Raw genomic sequence first — 19203 nt, forward strand, 5'->3', positions numbered from 1 at the left:
CTTCAATTGTTCTAAGTCTGAAATCCTTCCTGTTCTTTGGAAGGTTATTCTCGAGTTCCCTTTTTACTACATTGTTCATTTCGTAGGTCATTAAAGACCCAATTAGTTTTTCGAGAATAAGGTTGTTTAGGTTTTTAGCCTCTTGTATGGCCGTTACTTTAGAGTCCCAAGTTTTAGAAAGTGATCGTAAAATCTTGTTTACAAGTTCAAAATCTGAAAAACTTCTACCAAGTGCTTTTAAACCATTGACGATATCCGTAAAACGGGTGTACATGTCAACAACGGTTTCACTTGGTTTTATATGAAATAATTTGAAATCATGTATTAAAAGATTAATCTTTGAAACTTTTAATCTACTAGTGCCTTCGTGTGTGGTTTTAAGAATTTATCAAATATCGAAAGTCGTTTCACACAAAGAAACCAGATTGAATTCATTTTTGTCTAAGGCACAAAATAGAGCATTCATAGCTCTAGCATTTAGTGAAAACGTCTTCTTCTCCAAATCATTCCAATTGTTCATTGGAAGAGAAGACCTTTAAAATCTGTTTTCGACCATATTATATAAATTTAAATTAATCGAAAGCAAGAAAACTCTCATTCGAGTTTTCCAATAAATGTAGTATGTCCCATTGAAAAAGGGAGGACGAATGAGAGAAAGTCTCTCTTGAAAGCCGAAAAGATTCATTTCTCTTGGGTGTTAAACCAAATGAGAAATCACGAGGCTCTGATACCAATTGTTAGGAATGGGGTCGGCACTAAGAGGGGGGGTGAATTAGTGCAGCGGTAAAGTCGTCTTCAAAAAACCTTTCGTTTCGATAAAACTGTTTGCGTTGAAAATTGATTTCGGAAAGTGTTTAACTTTAAAACGTTTGCAAGAATATAATGAGCAAGTGAAGTAAGTAAATCAGTTTGCAATGCGAGAATTAAAAGCAGAACAAGAATGCAAACCGATTTATAGTGGTTCAGTCGTTGTGACCTACATCCACTCTGCCAATTCCTCTTTCGTCGAGGCCACCGGCATCCACTATCGATCTTCCTTTAATAGACAAAGATCAACCTCCTTCTTACACCCCTCTTCTCTTTTTCACGGGTTTAGGAGACAATCCTTACTAGCACTCACTCCTCTCTTACAAAATTTTAAACTTAGAGTGGAGGAGGGAATTTCTAAAGAGATTGCAGCAGCGTTTCTTCACTTTTAAACTCTCTGTGCTTGTGTATCTTAACCAGGGATGAGAGGGGTATTTATAGGCCTCAAGTTGATTCAAACTTAGAGCCTGAAAATATCTCATCCCGAGTTTCCTCGGTCTGGGCAGTACCACCGCCAATGTCAGTCCGACACTGATACTGCACTAGGCGGTACCACCGCCCAGTCTGGCGGTACCACCACCTGACACTGGGTGGTACCACCATCTAGAATGGCAGTACCGCCACCTGCAGCCTCTCGGAGGCTGTGTTTGGGTGGTACCACCGCCTGACACAGTCTCGGAGACTATGTCATGACGGTGTCACCTCTTGGGGCACTATTTGGGTCCAACACAATTCTTACATGGGCCCAATTGGCCCATAATTGGGTTGGCCTAATTCCAATCCAATTACGTGCTAACTACGAAATCTATGGCATACTTAAGCTAAACAAGTCCGTAAGTCTTGGTTTTTTCCGACGATCTTCCAGCGAACTTCCGACGATCTCTCGGCAATGTTCCAGCGGACTCCCGACAAGCTCCTGGACTTCACAACGATCTTCTTGGCAAGTTTTGACGAGCTTCTCTGGCAAGCTCTGAGACTTCTCGGCTGGTTCCTACAGAACTTCCGATAAATGTCCGGACTTTCGACGAACTCTCGAACTCCCAACGAAATCACATCATTGACTTCGGGACTTCATTTTGCTTCATGCCTTGCTATCGTAGTTAATCCTGCAAATGTAAAACACACTTTGATCTAGACAATTAATACTAAGCATTAATCATGTTGTCCGGCATGTCATTGGTCCCTCGACGCTTCGTCCGATTCTTCGGTGCATCATCCTCTCTTACGACCTATTACCCAATTGGATAGTTGACTCCGCAACTTCGATATCCTTAGCGCAATATCCGCTCTTCTTGGCCTGATGCCCAAATCCATGGCCCGTAGCCTTTTATCGATACGTCGACCGATCCTTCGGCTCGACATCCAATCATCTGACATGTTTTCCTCCGGCCCAACATGATTCTTCCTGCTTTAATTATCTTATCCTGATCAAAGCATCATACGTCACTCAAAACACAAATTAAATTATAAATACTCATCAATTGGTTTCATCATCAAAATCCAAGATTCAACCTATAGTACCATCAATAGTAACTGAATACCACAAACTTCACAAAAACCTTTGATTTCCTTTGATGTGAATTCTACTCCATGATTCAATCGTAAAACTTTGATAGCGTAGCTACTTTGGTTCTCCATTTATGCTTCGAACTTCTTGAATGATTCAAAATCCTTGAATTTCTCCTTTAGGAAATGAACCCATGTTTTTCTCCTAAAATTATCAATGAATGTTAGAAAATGATGATACTTACTATAAGAAGTTGATGATATTAATCCACATATATCGGGTGTGGATTAGCTCAAAGGCCTCTTTGTATAATTTGTTGATTCATTTGGAAAAATCTTCCTTAGTTATTTCCTAAGAATACATGCTTTATAAAATTGATTTAGAGAGTTAACGTGTGGTAGTCCTTCCACCATCCTTTTGTTTGAAAATAAGTTGAGTGCACCAAAGTTAAAATGTTCAAGCCTTAAGTATCATATCTAAGAGCTATCTTTTAAGCTAACATTTTAGCATTTATCGTCAACATGCTTTATGTTAAATAATTTTTTTTAGTCATTTGCACTTGCACAATTGTCTTTGTTTTTTAATTTTTTAGTGTGAGTTATATTCTCCATGTGCGCATTATATCCTTCCTTCAAAAGTTATCTTAAACTTAAAATGTTTATCTTCATGTTAAGCATGTAATAGACATTAGCAATAAAATGATGATTCTATTTTTGGCTTACATAAGAATTTTATCTTTTTCCTTTATTTCCACCCTTGAGAAGTCTCCAAAAAATACTTGTCTATTGACTTCTTCATCTAGCTCCATAAATATATACTTTCGCCCACACATATGATTGCTTGCTCTACTATCCAATTAGCAAAGGTCTTCCTTTTATACTAGTAATAAAATAAAATCATCCTCTTTTTCATCCTTTTTTACATAGCTAGTTTTCTCAACAACTTGGTTAGAATCATTATACCAATATTATGATGAATTATGACCAATCTTATCATAAGTATAATAATAAAATTTGGATTTGTTATACCTTCTTCCTCTTGAAGAACCACCTCTTTCACCTTCTTCTTAAGGTATTCTTTATCATCATTGTTGTGTTGTGCTTATTCTTGGCCTCTACCATGCCTAGGATCATGACCATTATGTCTTTATGTTCTTTCTCCTTTAATATCTTCATTCTTATCTTTAAGAAAAAGATTGCTTTGAAGAACTTGTTCTATTTATTCTTACTTTTTTTGTATTATTTGTTTATGAGCTTATAAGGAGCTCATAAGCTCATCAATGGTCATGACTTCAAGATCCTTTGATTCTTCAATGGCCATTATAAAATAGTCAAACTTTGTATCCAATGATCTTAGGAATTTCTCCACTACTCGATTATCTAGTAATATCTCATCATTTTTTCTTAGTTAGTTGACAATGACCAAGATTATTATGAAGTAGTCGAAATGGACTCCATCTCCTTCATCTTCAATGCTTTAAACTTACCCCTTAGATTTTGGAATCGTACCTTCTTCACCTTTTCTATTCTTATAGGAATTTTAAAAGATGACGATCTTTTCGAATGTTCCTTCATCAAGCCATTGATAGATCAAGAAAAGAGTTTTATTTTCTCTCTTTCTCACATCTCTTGAGGAATCTTTTTGACTCCTCATAAGTATAGCTTTATCTTGGGGCTCAATGTATCCTTTTTCTACTTCTCCCACACATCTTGTGATCCAAGTAAGTTTTCAATTGATGCTCCAATTTTCATAATTGTTAGTGGGACAGAAGATAGTGAATGATATGTTGGTAGTCATCTTGACTTTGATACTACTTTGTTAGAAATTGTATAGAGTTGTGGAAGAAGAGTGGTTGAGGAAGAAAATACAAGTCTAACTTTGTTGGGTTCAAATATTTAAGCTTATGATCATAATGACATTCCCTTATCTATTTATAAGAGATAAGAGTATAAGACTATATTCATAAAAAATAAAAAAATAAGGATTCCCTAACTTTCAAGATGATATCTTTTCTACATCTTGACAACTCCTTACATATATGAACTTATGAGGGATTATAATATCTTCCAAGAGGATTTTACCTTCTTCTAAAATATCTAAGATATTCTTCAACTTTAAAAAAGATTCATGCCTTTTTTAAAATTTCAAAATCGTTTTTCATCCAAGATGATCAAGTAAAATAATCTTTGAATAAATTAAGCTTAATCTCAACATATGCTTCCCACGTCACTAGTGATGAAGGCATTCAACATGGGGAGAAGGAGCTGGCAAACAGGAGGAGCACATGATATTCAAGGGGTGAGGCTCAAGGTGGACGATGTGGTGAAGATGATGATGTACCTGGCCAATGATGAGTCTCGATATGTGAGTGGGCACAACTTTGTCATGGACAGGCAATTCTTGACTAGAAACCCCTTGTCGAGCTTGGCTTGCTACTCCATCTCCAAACATGAGTAATGTTAAGTGACATGCTACTACTGTGTTTGATTTCTTTATGCATGATTGCTTCCCCCACAATATAATATATAAGGTTCTATATTCACCAACAAAATAAGTTTCTTGATTTGGGTTATAACAAACAGTAGATTCTATCTATTATCCTTTCTATGGTAGACGATATGTGAAAATTTTAAAAAAGATAAGAAAAAAAAGATATTCTCCCATTATCATACTTGTGACAAGTTCGAATATTAGCTTGGATGTTAGACATAGACTAACACCGAACCCCTAACCTCTGATAGCTTTACAAGTCAAATAATAGTGAATATATCAAAAAATTCTATGATGTGGTCCATAAATTTTTCTTCCAAAACATAAACTTTTATCATAAACCTTGTCTCTTCTTCTTCTCTATATTTTGGTAGTGATGGGTTCATATAACATATGAGGTAGTGATGGGTTCATATAACATATGAGTGAGGAGAGGCATCGAGGACCTTCATATAATACTTAGGAATGACTTGTCATCAGCATTCGAACAATATTCCTTTCAAAATCTCCATCAAAGGTCCTTTATTTCATCCTTGATGTTACAAAATTCATGAACCTAATTAAATCTTAATACTCAATGGAATATTATAAATCTATAGTCAAAATTTCATTATCTTTATATGCAATATGGGCACTACCAATTATCATGTTTATCATGATCATGTGTTTAAGAAGCATTCATAGGGATGAAAAATATGTTGTCAAAAAGCCCTATTCCAAAATTTTACATTTTGGGGCATGTAATAATTTCTGTGAAGTCATGTAATAATTGTTCAATTTGCATTAAGGATTTGTGCTATAGGACATTTTTTAATCTGATCTTGACTGATGAACGGTTAATGATTGCAAATACATTTTTTTCTCGTTTGTTTACTAGCAGCAATAAATCCCATTTAAAATGAATTTATAATGTAAATTTTTTATACATATTTATTATTGCAAATTTGAAAATAGCATATTCATCATATAAACTTCAATAAAGCTTATGTGTGTGTGCACTATTGTCCACATCCATAAGGTACAGGTTTGTCACTCCTAACTACAACTTATATTAATTTGCTAGAGCTCAAAAAAATTTTAAAATACCTAAAATACTTCTTTTTTTTAGCATCCTAGTTAGTTATCAATTGATATTATTTTCAATTAGAGTTTTAAATAATAATAAATCTACAGTAATTAATAGAGATTAACCACAATAACTTATGCACAAAATTTTTAAGTCTTCAAAGAATGTATATATATATATATATATATATATATATATATATATATATATATATATATATAGAGAGAGAGAGAGAGAGAGAGAGAGAGAGAGAGAGAGAGAGAGAGAAGAGAGAGAGAGAGAGAGAGAGAGAGAGAGAGGGAGAGAGAGAGAGATTTCCCTTTATGATAAAGAAACATTTCTTTTCTTAAAGTTTAGCAATGAGCAATCTCATTTGGACTGATTTGATGGCACAACCATCTCAAACCTAGCTATGGAAATAAATTAAAATTTATTTTATTTTTTGTTTGATTTAGTTCTTAAAAATTATTATGATTTTTTTTTATAAATATAAATGGTTGAGACGAGATTCATTCATAACACCTGGCTATTAATAGTCGAAGAATTTTATCATATTAATTTGTCGGTAGTACATAATTGCTTGTTGATATCTCATTGTAAAAGCTAATTTATAATGGACAAACTTCCAATAATATGATATTATTTCTCAGGTCCAAATTTAATCCATGGGACGTGGATTATTAATGATATGTTAGGTTTTTATTAGAAAATTAACGGGATGTTGCACATTGTATTTGTAGAAACTTCTAAGGCACCAAATTGTTGTCTTCCCTTGGGCAAAAAAATAAAATTAAAAATATTTTTTAATTAACAGATTTTCCGATTCACTGGAAATTCAACATAATAAGAGATTTTTTTTGTCACAAATGTGTAGGATGCAAACCTTAGGAGTGTATTAATGTTATCCTCTTCATAGATCGGAGGAAGGCAAACATGCGACACTAGTGATTAGACCTTGTGTTCTATTGGAAATTACTTCTCAAGATTTAGTGTATTGATGTATTCATATCATAATGATGTCACATATTCGTATTTCTAAGAAGAAAATCAAATAAATTTTTAATAAAAATTTTTTTATAAGGGAAATCTTATCCATCAATAATAACTCGACACATGACGAGACACAATACAATCAGCGGTGAAGACATAGAATCTGCCCAATGATCGAGCCACGTGGATGATTAAGAAACAAAGGCAGCCGTTCCTTTGGTGACTCGTACGCCATTTGTTCCACATCTGCAATTCAACAAACTCCTTCCGGTGCATCTCTGGTACACGGTTTGTGGACCTCCGTCTCAATATTCAATATAACCGCGATATGGCCTCCGTCGAGGTCTCACAGTCGTCCATCAGAAGATGCTTCCTTAGTTTCAGCCGTCCATCAGACGAATCATAGAAAGAATGCGCAATCCAACAGCTCTCCTATCCTTCCACCGTTTCCAGACGCAGCAGCAGGAAAAGGAATGGCCCTGCGACAGCGAGGCTGGAGCTGGAGCTCCGCCCTGGTGGGCGCCGCCTCGGCTGCGGCGGCCACCGTCGTCGTCCTCGGTCGGCCAAGAGACCCCACCTTCCACCTCATCTCCATCACCCTCTCCTCCTTCCGCCTCAACCTCCCCCTCCTCGACGTCGACCTCACCCTCACCGTCCACGTCACCAACCCCAACCTCGTCCCCATCCACTACGCTTCCGCCATCATCTCCATATTTTACGCCGGCTCCCACCTCGGCTCCGCCCTCCTCGACGCCGGCTCCCAACCCGCCATGTCCTGCCAGCTCCTCCACCTCCCGGCCCGCCTTTACGGCCTCGAGCTCGCCCACCACATCCCGAGACTCCTCGCCGACGCCGCCCGCCGTCAGATGACCCTCGACGCCTCCGTTGACATCTCCGGCACCGCCCAAGTCCTCTGGTGGGCGCACCGCTTCAGTGTCCACGTCGACAGCCATGTCGTCGTCGACCCCATCTTCCTCGACGTCATCGACCAGGAGAACCACTCCGAGACCCATCTCTACCTCTCCTAATCGTACATATCTCATCGACGCTGTATGGTGTTGCAAATGGACGACGGATGTCAAACTGTTCGACATCATTAGTCGATTAGCTTCCGTAGTCTGAGCTTTCTATTTGACTTGGCTCGTTTCCACTGGGTGTTCTCTGCAGAACTGTATGTGCTCCTCCAGCCTAAGGCTAATTGGGCAAACAGGATATCAACTGAAGGCTATTATTTGAAGTCATTCGCAGCATGAGGTGCAAGAATTCTCTACACACCCGAATACACGATCAAGATTGTGGGCAATTAATTGAAAGTCAATCTTTAGATAGATCATTATCAACCAACCACACAGGCAAGCGGATGAGGACCTCCAGTGGCAATGATTGCTCCACAGCGTTGCATGAAATCATCATGGAACACAATTTGGTATGCTGCTCCCAACAGCTTCATCAGCCAAAAATACAAAAAGAAGAAACAGATAACTACTCTGATGCTCAATCTTGGAACATGTTTCACGTTGTCCTTTTCGTTTCTGCGTATCGAGATTTGAAGTTTAAAAGCCGACGAACAAATCCTTTGTTGTTTATCATGATGCATAATATAAAGATTATGCACACCAAACACTAACCACGTAATTCAAACTCTAAATCGCACACATGATGCTTTAACCATCCGACTAGATGTAATTGTGTTTGGATGGTGTGATACATGTCAACAAGAAACAACATCCTTTCCGAAAACAATAGCTAAACTTGGAAGATAGAAATAACATCCTTTCACAAATTGGCAACTGTTTGTTGAGGAACGACGCCGGTCACCAGACCTATCAGTTGGAATCATGCCTCCTCTTCCCCTTCTCTCTGTGGCGATGCTGATGCTTCTGCTTCTCGCTTGGATCATAAAACCGTTTTTTCTCGTGCTTCTCCCGTCTCCTCTTCTCATCTCTCCTCTCTTCACACATCTTCACCTCGTCTCTCCTCTCTTCGTGCCGTCTCTTCTTCCTGAGGTCTCCCTCGGAGAGTTCTGCATCGCTTGCTACAGTGGGTGCATCATCATCCTTGCCAGTTGCAATCTCCTTCAAGTGGTCTGGTTGTGAGCTTGACTCTGGGTGGTTTAGAGGCAACCTGCAGCAACATGTGGAATTTTTATTCAACAAGATGGCAAATACATGTTTTGTTGGACATCATTAATACAATCTTCAAATGATTTTCTAAAGCAACTTGATACAGATAACTCAGGTTCAAAGGCTTTATTTAAGTTGATGAGTTATAGGAACATCGGGAGGAGCCAACAAAATGATTGCCAAGCTTAAAGCAATAGTAACAAGAATCTTACTTGTATAAGCCAAGGCCTTGGACTTGTGCTGCCTCAGCATGGCCAGCGCCCAAATCCTCTGCAGTGGATCCTCTCTTTATAAGTTCTGCATACTCATGCTTATCTAGCCGGTTGCCTTGAGACCGGCTAGCACGCTTGGGTGCCAAACCAAGAGCCTCACGCATCGCCTGTTCTTCTTCTTCCTTGACCCTTCTTATTTCCTCTTTGATTGCATCTGATTCTGCTCCATCAGATTTCTTGTCTCTGGCGTACCAGAATAGATCCTTCCCTGATGAAAGATGATAAAAAGAATATCTAACATCTATTGATCTGAAAAACAATGATCATAACTCCGAAGGCAAGGTTCAGAGCAGATAATTCAGCAATACATATAATATTTGCACATCTTGTAAAGAATTGCTTTGAAATAACCACAACATTTCCAAATGCAGCTAATCAAAGTAGATGAAGTTGGGTTGGATGCAGCAATATTTGATGTTTATAGGTGACTTGGTTCTAGGCTTCTAGCAACACCTATGAAGACAGGTGCAAGGTGATCCAACGCCAACCAAAATAGGCACAGCAAAGAAAAAAATAATGTTGCATCCAACCCTAAACCAGATCAAGGCTCCAGCTAATATTTTGAATAAAGAAGAGAAAGGAGAAATAAATTACATCAGTTTTGAAACTTAGAGAAACATGCTTATGAGGTAAAAGAATCACAGACCTATGTAGCTTAATTTTTTCTTAAAGTTGAATTTTTGGACTTGCATATACACTGCATGTAAGAAATTACCCACGAAGTAGTCATTGATTTTAGACTGGGAAAATATCTTGATATAAATGAACTTTCAGAAATTAGGTTTATATTCATGTCCAAACTAATAATACTAAGAACCTCTTGGTAAGGTAAGAAGAGCAGATCCAAAGGGCGTAGTCCTAATTCTAGGAAGGAAATGAATATGGTCCATCATCCCAACTAAAATAATAGATTCACAGGATAACCAAACATATTCAGCAGTGTCACCGATTACAAATTCTTAATATCTTCATGAAAAAGATGGGTACAATCTCAGTCAATCTTTTATTGTATCAAATTATGATCCCCATAATTCTGTCAGTTAAACCATGTTGCAGCATGTTTAAATCTAAAGGAACCATAAACTGAGCATCACATATGAAAAGAAAAGTGTCAATTAAAAGGAGTTATCAGAACTCAATATTATGTCACTGATGGTTACTTAAGAGAACTTTTGAGTTAGTGACAATGAATTACTGCTGGAGCATGTGATGCAAAACAAAGTTGACTATAGTGGAAAATAGTTGGAAGTGTGCAAACGGTAGTAACAAAAAGCCAACAGATTTGTAGCATTTGCAACTGACAGATGCAAAGATTACAAGCCTTTGCAATAATATATACAAGCAACAGCCTAAGTTATAACAAATCCATACAGATCAACTAATGCATTACCTTTTTGCCATCTACCGACAGGAGCCTTGATACTATGACCAAGATAGTTCTCACGATGCTTATCAACCTTCACATCATCCCACTTGAATTCTGTGATAAAATATCAATATATGAAATAAAACTCTCCAAATTAGGGTCGATTTTGATGGAATATAAAAAAAAATAGCAATGAACTGTCCATTTGAAGGCATAGAGTTATTTGAAATTAAAAAGAAGGAAAAACTTCCTCAGGCAGTATTATAAAAAATTTAACGCATAGGCCGCACAAAGTATCAACAAAAGGAAATAGTCACATATAACTGTAGCACATGTAAAGAAAAGCAACCAGAACATCAATTTTATATATGTAGTTGGTAGATAGAATTCATGATAGGCATATTAGATAAAATATAAATGACTTCAGAAAAAACCAAATATTTTTGTAACATGGCAATATTTGAGAACTCAAAAACTTGACCAAACTTGAAAGCCTTATGAGTGAGTTTATTCAACTGGGAGGCATGATAAAGCTTAAGATAACAATAAATAGACACATAATCAGATATATTTATACACCATTACAAAGATTATGTTTATGCTTATGTGATTTAGATCCAAAAGTTCACAAATAGAATAACACTGGACACTTACGAGTCACAATTCTCACACAAGAAATGAATAATAGAGATGAACAACAGAAATGAAAGCTAGCAAGGGCCTAAAACTAAAAACCCAACAATCATCACATCACATATAGATTTTAGGACAAGGCGTTCAGTCTCACTGAAATGAATACATATGGAACAAACAGCTGCAAACTCACAAAAGCTGTAAGCTTAATTTTTTCACATTTTACATATAAATTTTAGAACAAAGCATTTAGCCTCACTGAACTAAAGGCATTTAGTCTCACTGAAATAAATATATATGGATCAGGGAACTGTAAACTCACAAAAGCTGCATGCTTAATTTTTTCACATTTTACATTTGTAACAAAATATTTCCAATCTTGAAGATCCACAAGCTTATGTATATTATAAAAAGTGATTTAGAAGCAAATGAAATATTCTATCCTTTTCACATCTCTCATGTATTCATATGTTAGTCCATGTGGCATAAAATAAAAACAGAAGATTTTTCCTTGCCCACCCTGATTTACCACTTACTATAGCAACCCTGATTTACCACTTGCTGAATGATAACAAAAGAGCAATAGACAAGATGATAATTGCCAGGTGTAACACAATGTTGCAAATTCAATTGGCACAAAATATAGACAAACCTATCTAGTTAAAAAAATACTTCTACCCACGGTTAAGTTATTTTTTGCAATGTCATGCTAGTTAGTTGTAGGATATAGCAATGAAGTTCAGTGTTTCTATCAGCTTTAATTAGAATCTCCGAAAATGACACAATCTGTTTCAACCCCTTCCTAAACGTTTTAACCACTGAAACAAGAAAGGGATGAAGAAAAAAGAAGAGAGATGCGGCCTCAGCTGACACTGAGAAAAGTGGACCAGGGAGTTCATGGAAGAGCACAGCAATGACATAGCGATAAGTGCTGGTGGTGCTTTTTCTTCAAAATTTGAGAGCTATAAGGGAATATGGGAGACAGGAACATGGTTGTAAAAGAGAGGGAAGTGATCGCTGCGGCCAGGGATACATGAAGACAATGGCCATGTAGCAAAACAAGGAACTAAAGTGAGTGTGGCACCATAGTAGAGCTTTTGGAGGGAGCATGGCTGAGAAGGCACTTGAGAGCATGGTGGATCATTGTAGATATATGTAGACAGGAAACAATGAGTAAAGAAAGAAGCTCAAAATAATCAAAAGAGTCCATTTGCATCAATATTTTGTCGTTTGAGAATGTTTTCTTTTTTCCTCATATCATAACTCTTATGTAATAGCTTAACCCACATACTATACTTTCTAAAATTCTGTGGTTTCAACAAATTGGTTATGAAGTTCCTTCAATGTGAGACAACCAGAGCTCTTAGGTCCCAATTTCACACCCTCAAGAATATGAAAAGTATGCCATTCAACTCAATTGACATCATAGAAAAAAACAATTCAACACAGTTATACAATGTAAAGACGATGATAACACAACAACAGAAAAACTTTCTTCACTTCCAAGCAAGATGCATTTTCTAAGTCTGGCGTGTTTCAAAAAACTAGAAAACATACTGTAGCATAATTAGAGTATGATAACTTCTGTTAGATGGTTAATGATTTCTAGCATATTCCTTCTTTCTAAACGAAATGCAATGCTGTCATATGACATTTGCTGCTAAATGTGGAAGATTGCTAGCATCATATCAAAGTCTTCCAACAAATATGTTTGCCAAGCACATTGGCAACAGACAAATAAAGTTTTAATTAATGCACATAATAAATGATGTTAAATCCTCTATTCAAATAAGATTTTAGACAAAGGCTTGTAAGAAATATAGGGTTGTAATTGAAATTTACTGAATCTAGACTCATGCAACAAAAGGAGAATCTCTATAAAATTTCAATAGGCATGAAAGAACCATAGCAAGGATGAAATAGTGGACACCCAGAATAAAGAATTTACAACAACAAATCTCTTATGCTGGAAAAATGACAGTTTTTCATTAGCTACTGACTAAAAATCCATAATGTCTCTTAATACTCCTTTGGTTGATAAAACCAAGTTTTAAGTTGAAGGAAATTGACAGAATTGTGCTCTTAACAAAGGATTACAATGACTAAAGTACCACAATATATCATGACGAAATCACAATCCAAATTTGTCCTAAGAGGACGATGCATGATACCTGACATGCGATGCTAACCCATGACATGCCAGAGTTTAGCACATGCATAATTTAATTCAAATGCTTGAAAATGACGTATACTTAATCAACTATAAGAATATGATGATTCCTGCCACACTATATATATATATATATATATATATATATATATATATATATGATTCATCAAATGCCTTTTGACGTCAAACCTTTGAAAGCTAACAGAGGCCCACCTTATATCTTATAATATATGGCCACCAAAACGTAAGCTTTGCCCCAAAACAATTTGAGGCATCATTAGTAAAGCTTTATAAGATAAGGAGAGGTAGGTGCTATCTGTTCTGTAAAGTCATGTAAGATGTTTCAAAGAAAAGATGGTCAAAGCACAGAGGGGGGAAAGTGTCACAACATGGTTTGTTTTTGAAAGAGCATCCTGGGAGGTGAATGTACAGGAAGCCCCATTGCTTCCACTGAAAACGAGAACAGCTTGGTGATGGTTCAAAAAAGTGGGCATGGCAGGGATGCTGTAGACATCTTTATTGAACAGATTAAGATTTGAATGTGGATAAGAATTTTCAAAGAACTCTAATTACCACAACTTCCACCACAAAGATCTGATGAAGATTAAACTGTAATACTTAAAATTACTTCTAAACCAATTGCATGTCTAGGGTAAAGTATGTGATTAGTAATCCCCAACCTGCAATCAGAAAGCATGATTAATAAAAAATCCCGTGCTTGAGAAAATAATTCGACTTTAATGAACCTGCAACCATTAGTAACATTTCCAATCTCAATTAAACCGCAAAACCAATTATTTTTTTCGAAGAAATCAGACATCAAAACCTCCAAATAGAAAGCCGCACGGCAAATCCTCCCCATTACTTCCATTCCAGTGGACTATATAAATATAAATCTCGAATCAAAATCCACATGATATCAGGGAAAGAAAGACATCAATTGATCATCGAGCAACTGGACATGGAAGTAACAGATAAAAAGGAAAAATCAAGAATTTCCTGAGGAATCAATCTCTGCAGGTCACCTCCGTGAAAGTCAGACCACGCAAACAGGATAAAAATCACTACAACACCCGACCCTAGAAGGATAAGCACAAAAGTCGACCTAATAACCGAAAGAACAGAAGAATCAATAGGTAGAGAGAGCGAGCTTACGATCGCGACCACCACGGACGCCTCCTCTCGAAGGATGGTACATGGCCTTCCCTCTGCCTCGTCTCCTATCGGATGGAGGAAAGCTCGGTGTAGATCGGTGCGCCCTCTTTTATCTGTTCAGCCGCCGGCTGCGAAGGATGGTAACAGGATTTATGTTTCTTCGTCGCCCGATTCAGCGTGCCCTTCAGCCCTACCTGCCGCTTTATTGGAGAATTTGTGGAGCCCACCGAGCCTGGGTTCGAGACCCGAACAGTCCCCGAGCCGGATACCGAGTGAGCGCCGCGTTCCGGTCCGGTCGGGTTCGGACCCAATGTGAAGCGTAATCAATCAAAATGGCTCTCAATTTTCACCACATAAGTTTGTCTTATGACAATGAACTTGAATTCATTTGAAGTCACATGTTCCAAGTAAACAAAACAAGCCGAGACTTCAGAGACGATCTAAATCGAAGTAGAACTAACACATCAAGATTTTACTTGATGCCCATGAAGTCAGACAAGTCTTAATGCACCCAAGATGGCAGATAAAGCTCATGAATAAATATGATTACTGCTAATCATAAAGAAAAGAGCATTCACCAATTAGGGACCAGAATCTCTGGTTGATCAATTACATAGATTAAAGGTCTTTAAACTAGATTCGCATGTAGAGAAATCCCAAACATCCAGTGAAAGGTAAGGATAAATTTAGGACTATGGAATGATGCTTGATGTACATCATATATGGACATGAATTAGCCTTTTGGTTATGTTTTGGTAGGCATATGTGTACATGCAGCTATAGATACTGCTTGATTTCCCATTTCCCATCTATGAGAGGACAGGAATGATTGGGTCTAAAGGAGCTGCTACAATGTTCTGCTGCTAACATATATGCCTTCAGAAGATAAAAGAGGCATGACAAGGAACATTATACTGGTAGAAGACTTCTTTGCAAGAGGTGAAGAAAGCTTTCTGGTGCCATGTGAAAACATGATCTACACCAGATATGGTGTTGAAGTTTCAGTAACTGGATACTAAGTGATGGATGACCAAATGCCATCAACAAGGCACAACTACACAACAGTTGCAAATTGAAATCAACAAACAGAGAAAAGAGAATGACAACAATGGACATATTTGAGCAAGCAAGACACCAGTGTCTGTGCTTCACTAACAAGAGAGAGAGAGAGAGAGAGAGAGAGAGAGAGTTCTACAATGCTCATCCCCCACAATTTGGACAAGCCTTAGTTCGTTTCAGATCCATCTTTGTCACAATAATTATGCCCATAATTTTCAGAAAACAAATTTTCAACTCATATTCTAAACGTCTAAGATTTTCCTGGTAAGGAATTAGATCATCATCCAAATGCAAACATTTTTTAGAATCATCCCTAAAGCAAAAGGACAAAAAGAAAAACTGAAACCATATTTCTGACAATAACATCATCATTCTACTACCATCACTGCTATATCATCCGATAAGCTTTTTCTCGTACCATTCCCACTTCTACTTTCAATTTCATATTTCCCACTGTTATTAAGCTTTTGGATCAATTATTTATAAAGGATAAAAATATTATTCATAGAATAAAAATATGATGATCAAAATAACAAGAAAGGTTAAGACTTTTGAGTGACCATTGAGTATTTTTAAGATTAAAAAGATTTTATAAGAAACCATCATAGTTATATTTCTGATAAATTAAAATTAATATTTTTGATAATAATATGATCATTCTAGTATGCCACCATAGTTATATCATTCATTAAGTTTTAGCTTGTACCATTTGTAACGCTCTCAGTCCAGCCGGAGGCCGAAGAAGATATAATAATTTAACTTGTAGATTTTGCAATAGGAATGTAAGACTAAAACTTGGATAAATAATTTACCTTCATAGAATATTCATCATATTTTAAAATCCTACACAATTCAATATGGATATTCATTACATCTACAATAATTTCAACAACTCATAACCATACGAAATCCTACAGAAATTTCATGATCAAAACTTGAACAAACGATATATCCTTATACAATCTAATAAGTTATATACCATAATACAATCATCGAAAACTTCATATCTTATCACAATCAACACCAGTTTATTTAGAGAGGTTTTAAAATAACAACTTTGCAAGTAACATTCCCCTCAAGCATATCCACACTAGTCCGAGAATAGACATATGAGCAAACAATAACCTAATAAGCACTATGACTCGTATACCAATCAAAACTTATTGCAAATGTGTATAAATAAATAATTATAATTTTTTCTTACAATCAATTTTTATTTTTAAAGCAAAGCGTATAAAATGTCAAATCATTTTTATTATTTCTATCAAATATCATATAAAAGTTTTATATTCATTTAGAGTAAACAAAGTCATAATTATAGCTAAATGATATATCAGAATAAATACCACATTCATGCAAATGACCATGATCAATTATTCATAATTTAAATAAATATCGTTAAAGATGTATATCTAAATTTCATAATATATATAATTATAACAAAAGTTACATGTCAAAAATAATAGTCACAGTATTATTAACGGCTACAATCATATTATATCGCGTGATAACATTTAAAACCATGTTTAACGCTCATGATATAGGTAATATATATCTCCTTTTATTAAGGTCCTAAGAAAACTAGTTTCTAAATATCTTCCAATGTATAACCCCTATTAATAGGGTTTAGATTATAACCATATTAGTCATACAATTTTAGATATTAAATATATTTAAAAAATAAATATTTGAATAAATTCTTTTTTTATCTTTCATTTCAAATCTAACAATTTATATAATATGTAAAACTAGTAAGAATAAATCATTTTCAATTCTTAATAATTAAAATATCGAATCAATACTTTCAAAGTTGATATATATTTTATTTAATAAGTACAAATCATACAATTCTATAAGTTTCAAACATATACATTAAGCATACATATTACTACTTGTAAAATAGGCTAGACAAAGTTATTGGCTACATGTTGGGACTCAATCCATACTCAATAATCTTCTCCTAATTATACACAAAATATTATTCACTGATCATCTATAAATCATAACCAAACATCATATGCAAATTATTTTGATTGCACTCTCTTTTCTTCTTTATTTTTGACTGTTACTATCTCTAATTATTCTAAAATTTTATCAATTCCTAAATACACTGTAAGCACATTTACTGCTTGTTAATACATGCTTTATCTTTTTTTCTTTTTCCTACATAACCACTTGTCCTCTTTTTATTTAATCAGAATCATTGTTTCGAACATTAAGCTAATGCTATTTAAAAGTTAATATCACTAAGGATCTTATTAACTTAGAAAGCTTAAATTAGATAATTAATAATCATATTTAGTAATCTAAGTAACAGAAAAGCTTAACAATTTAAAACTATACCTAAATTAATTTTCTGATCTCTAATCAGAATTCTCTAATGCCAAAATCGAAGCCTTTCTTCTCTTTCCCCCTTTCACCATTTCGTTTCTTCCTCTTCTATTTCTTTCCTTTCTTGGGCTGTTTCGTTCCTTTCCTTTTCTTTTTTTTTTTCTTCTTTCCCTTAAAACTTCTATTCTTTTATAATTTATTCCTTCTCAAAATTTCTATTTACAACTAGGCTCTTAAAACAATATAACTATTACACCGTTCCCTTCTTCTACGAAGCTTTTGGATCAATTATTTAGGAAGATGAAAGAATTAAAAAAAAAATTTATAAAATAAAAACAGAATGATTAAGACGATAAAGAGCATCAAGATTTGATCATCGAATATGTTTGATACTAAAACAAAATTATAAGATTTTTATTGGACTAGCATTTATGGATTTAAATGTTGAATAATAAAAAATAACATATATAAAATATTTATGGCTGAGATAAAAATAACGAGGTGAATATATAGAGTGATTAGAATAGATAAGAAAAAAATATTTTTATTTATAAATAATTAGGTATGGAGATAAAATGAGATAGAATCATTTAAAATGATATAAACATATATATTTAGTAGAAGTTAAATAATTATGGTTAATTTCATAACAGCTTTCCACTTCTCCATGCAGCCTTCATCAAGAATCTTATGTATCTATCCGCTTAGGGCTCCAATGAGATTCCAGATTGCTTCCTCGATCCACATTTTACTTGCCATTCTAAAAGGTTAGGATGTTGAATTAGAAATTGGTCTCCTGGAAATTAATATACTCCCCCGTCCTACAATTATATGCAAAGCAATTGTGACTGTGATCGACCATGAGGACCAGGACCCAATGATCCAAGAACAAGCAGAGCAGGGAACAGGTTCCAGAAGAAACGCCTCAACCACATCACTCCTCGACCGTCATCATCATCGAAATAAAGATCAGAAGAATGAGCATCTAACAACAGAATCACTTGCAGGAACGCCAACAAACTTGAAAGGATCCAATAAGCGAACGAAAGCACAAATCGATCGACGATTCCGACCAATTAGAGACCAAGCGATGAGGAAGAGAAGAAGAGTACCTTGTCCTTCTTCACCTGGCCGTGATGATCCAAATCCGAGGGCTTGTGGAGCTCGATCCGAGAAGGAAAAACGGTCGTAATGCCGCTTCCTCTCACAGACACCTCGAAGATAAGTATATTAC

At 35.6% G+C, this 19203-nt stretch overlaps 2 protein-coding genes across 2 annotated transcripts; one reads left to right on the forward strand and one right to left on the reverse strand.

The window, feature by feature from the left end:
- The first annotated feature begins 7224 nt into the window (after positions 1-7224).
- LOC103973819 (uncharacterized) lies at positions 7225-8101 on the forward strand. Its single transcript, XM_065136732.1, has 2 exons — positions 7225-7890; positions 8028-8101. Exon 1 carries the CDS (start codon positions 7334-7336, stop codon positions 7886-7888), a length of 555 nt encoding a protein of 184 aa, XP_064992804.1. The 5' UTR covers positions 7225-7333; the 3' UTR covers positions 7889-7890; positions 8028-8101.
- Positions 8102-8492: 391 nt separating this feature from the next.
- LOC135629418 (uncharacterized) lies at positions 8493-19193 on the reverse strand. The gene is made up of 5 exons (XM_065136730.1): positions 19082-19193; positions 14580-14956; positions 10646-10735; positions 9196-9463; positions 8493-8984 (listed from the first exon to the last, which is right to left on the reverse strand). The coding sequence occupies exons 2-5, from the start codon at positions 14620-14622 to the stop codon at positions 8687-8689; spliced, it is 699 nt and encodes a 232-aa protein (XP_064992802.1). The 5' UTR covers positions 14623-14956; positions 19082-19193; the 3' UTR covers positions 8493-8686.
- Positions 19194-19203: the final 10 nt, after the last annotated feature.

The sequence above is a fragment of the Musa acuminata genome, chromosome BXJ3-1, assembly GCF_036884655.1.
Source record: "Musa acuminata AAA Group cultivar baxijiao chromosome BXJ3-1, Cavendish_Baxijiao_AAA, whole genome shotgun sequence".
Taxonomy (NCBI): domain Eukaryota; kingdom Viridiplantae; phylum Streptophyta; class Magnoliopsida; order Zingiberales; family Musaceae; genus Musa; species Musa acuminata.

Bases quoted from the DNA above. Each gene is read 5' to 3' on its own strand.
- LOC103973819 (XM_065136732.1), top strand. From the start codon at position 7,334: ATGGCCCTGCGACAGCGAGGCTGGAGCTGGAGCTCCGCCCTGGTGGGC.
- LOC135629418 (XM_065136730.1), bottom strand. From the start codon at position 14,622: ATGTACCATCCTTCGAGAGGAGGCGTCCGTGGTGGTCGCGATC. The intron at 10,736-14,579 runs GTAAGCTCGCTC...ATTTTATCACAG, and splicing joins CGTCCGTGGTGGTCGCGATC to AATTCAAGTGGGATGATGTG. The intron at 9,464-10,645 runs GTAATGCATTAG...ATCTTTCATCAG, and splicing joins TGTCGGTAGATGGCAAAAAG to GGAAGGATCTATTCTGGTAC.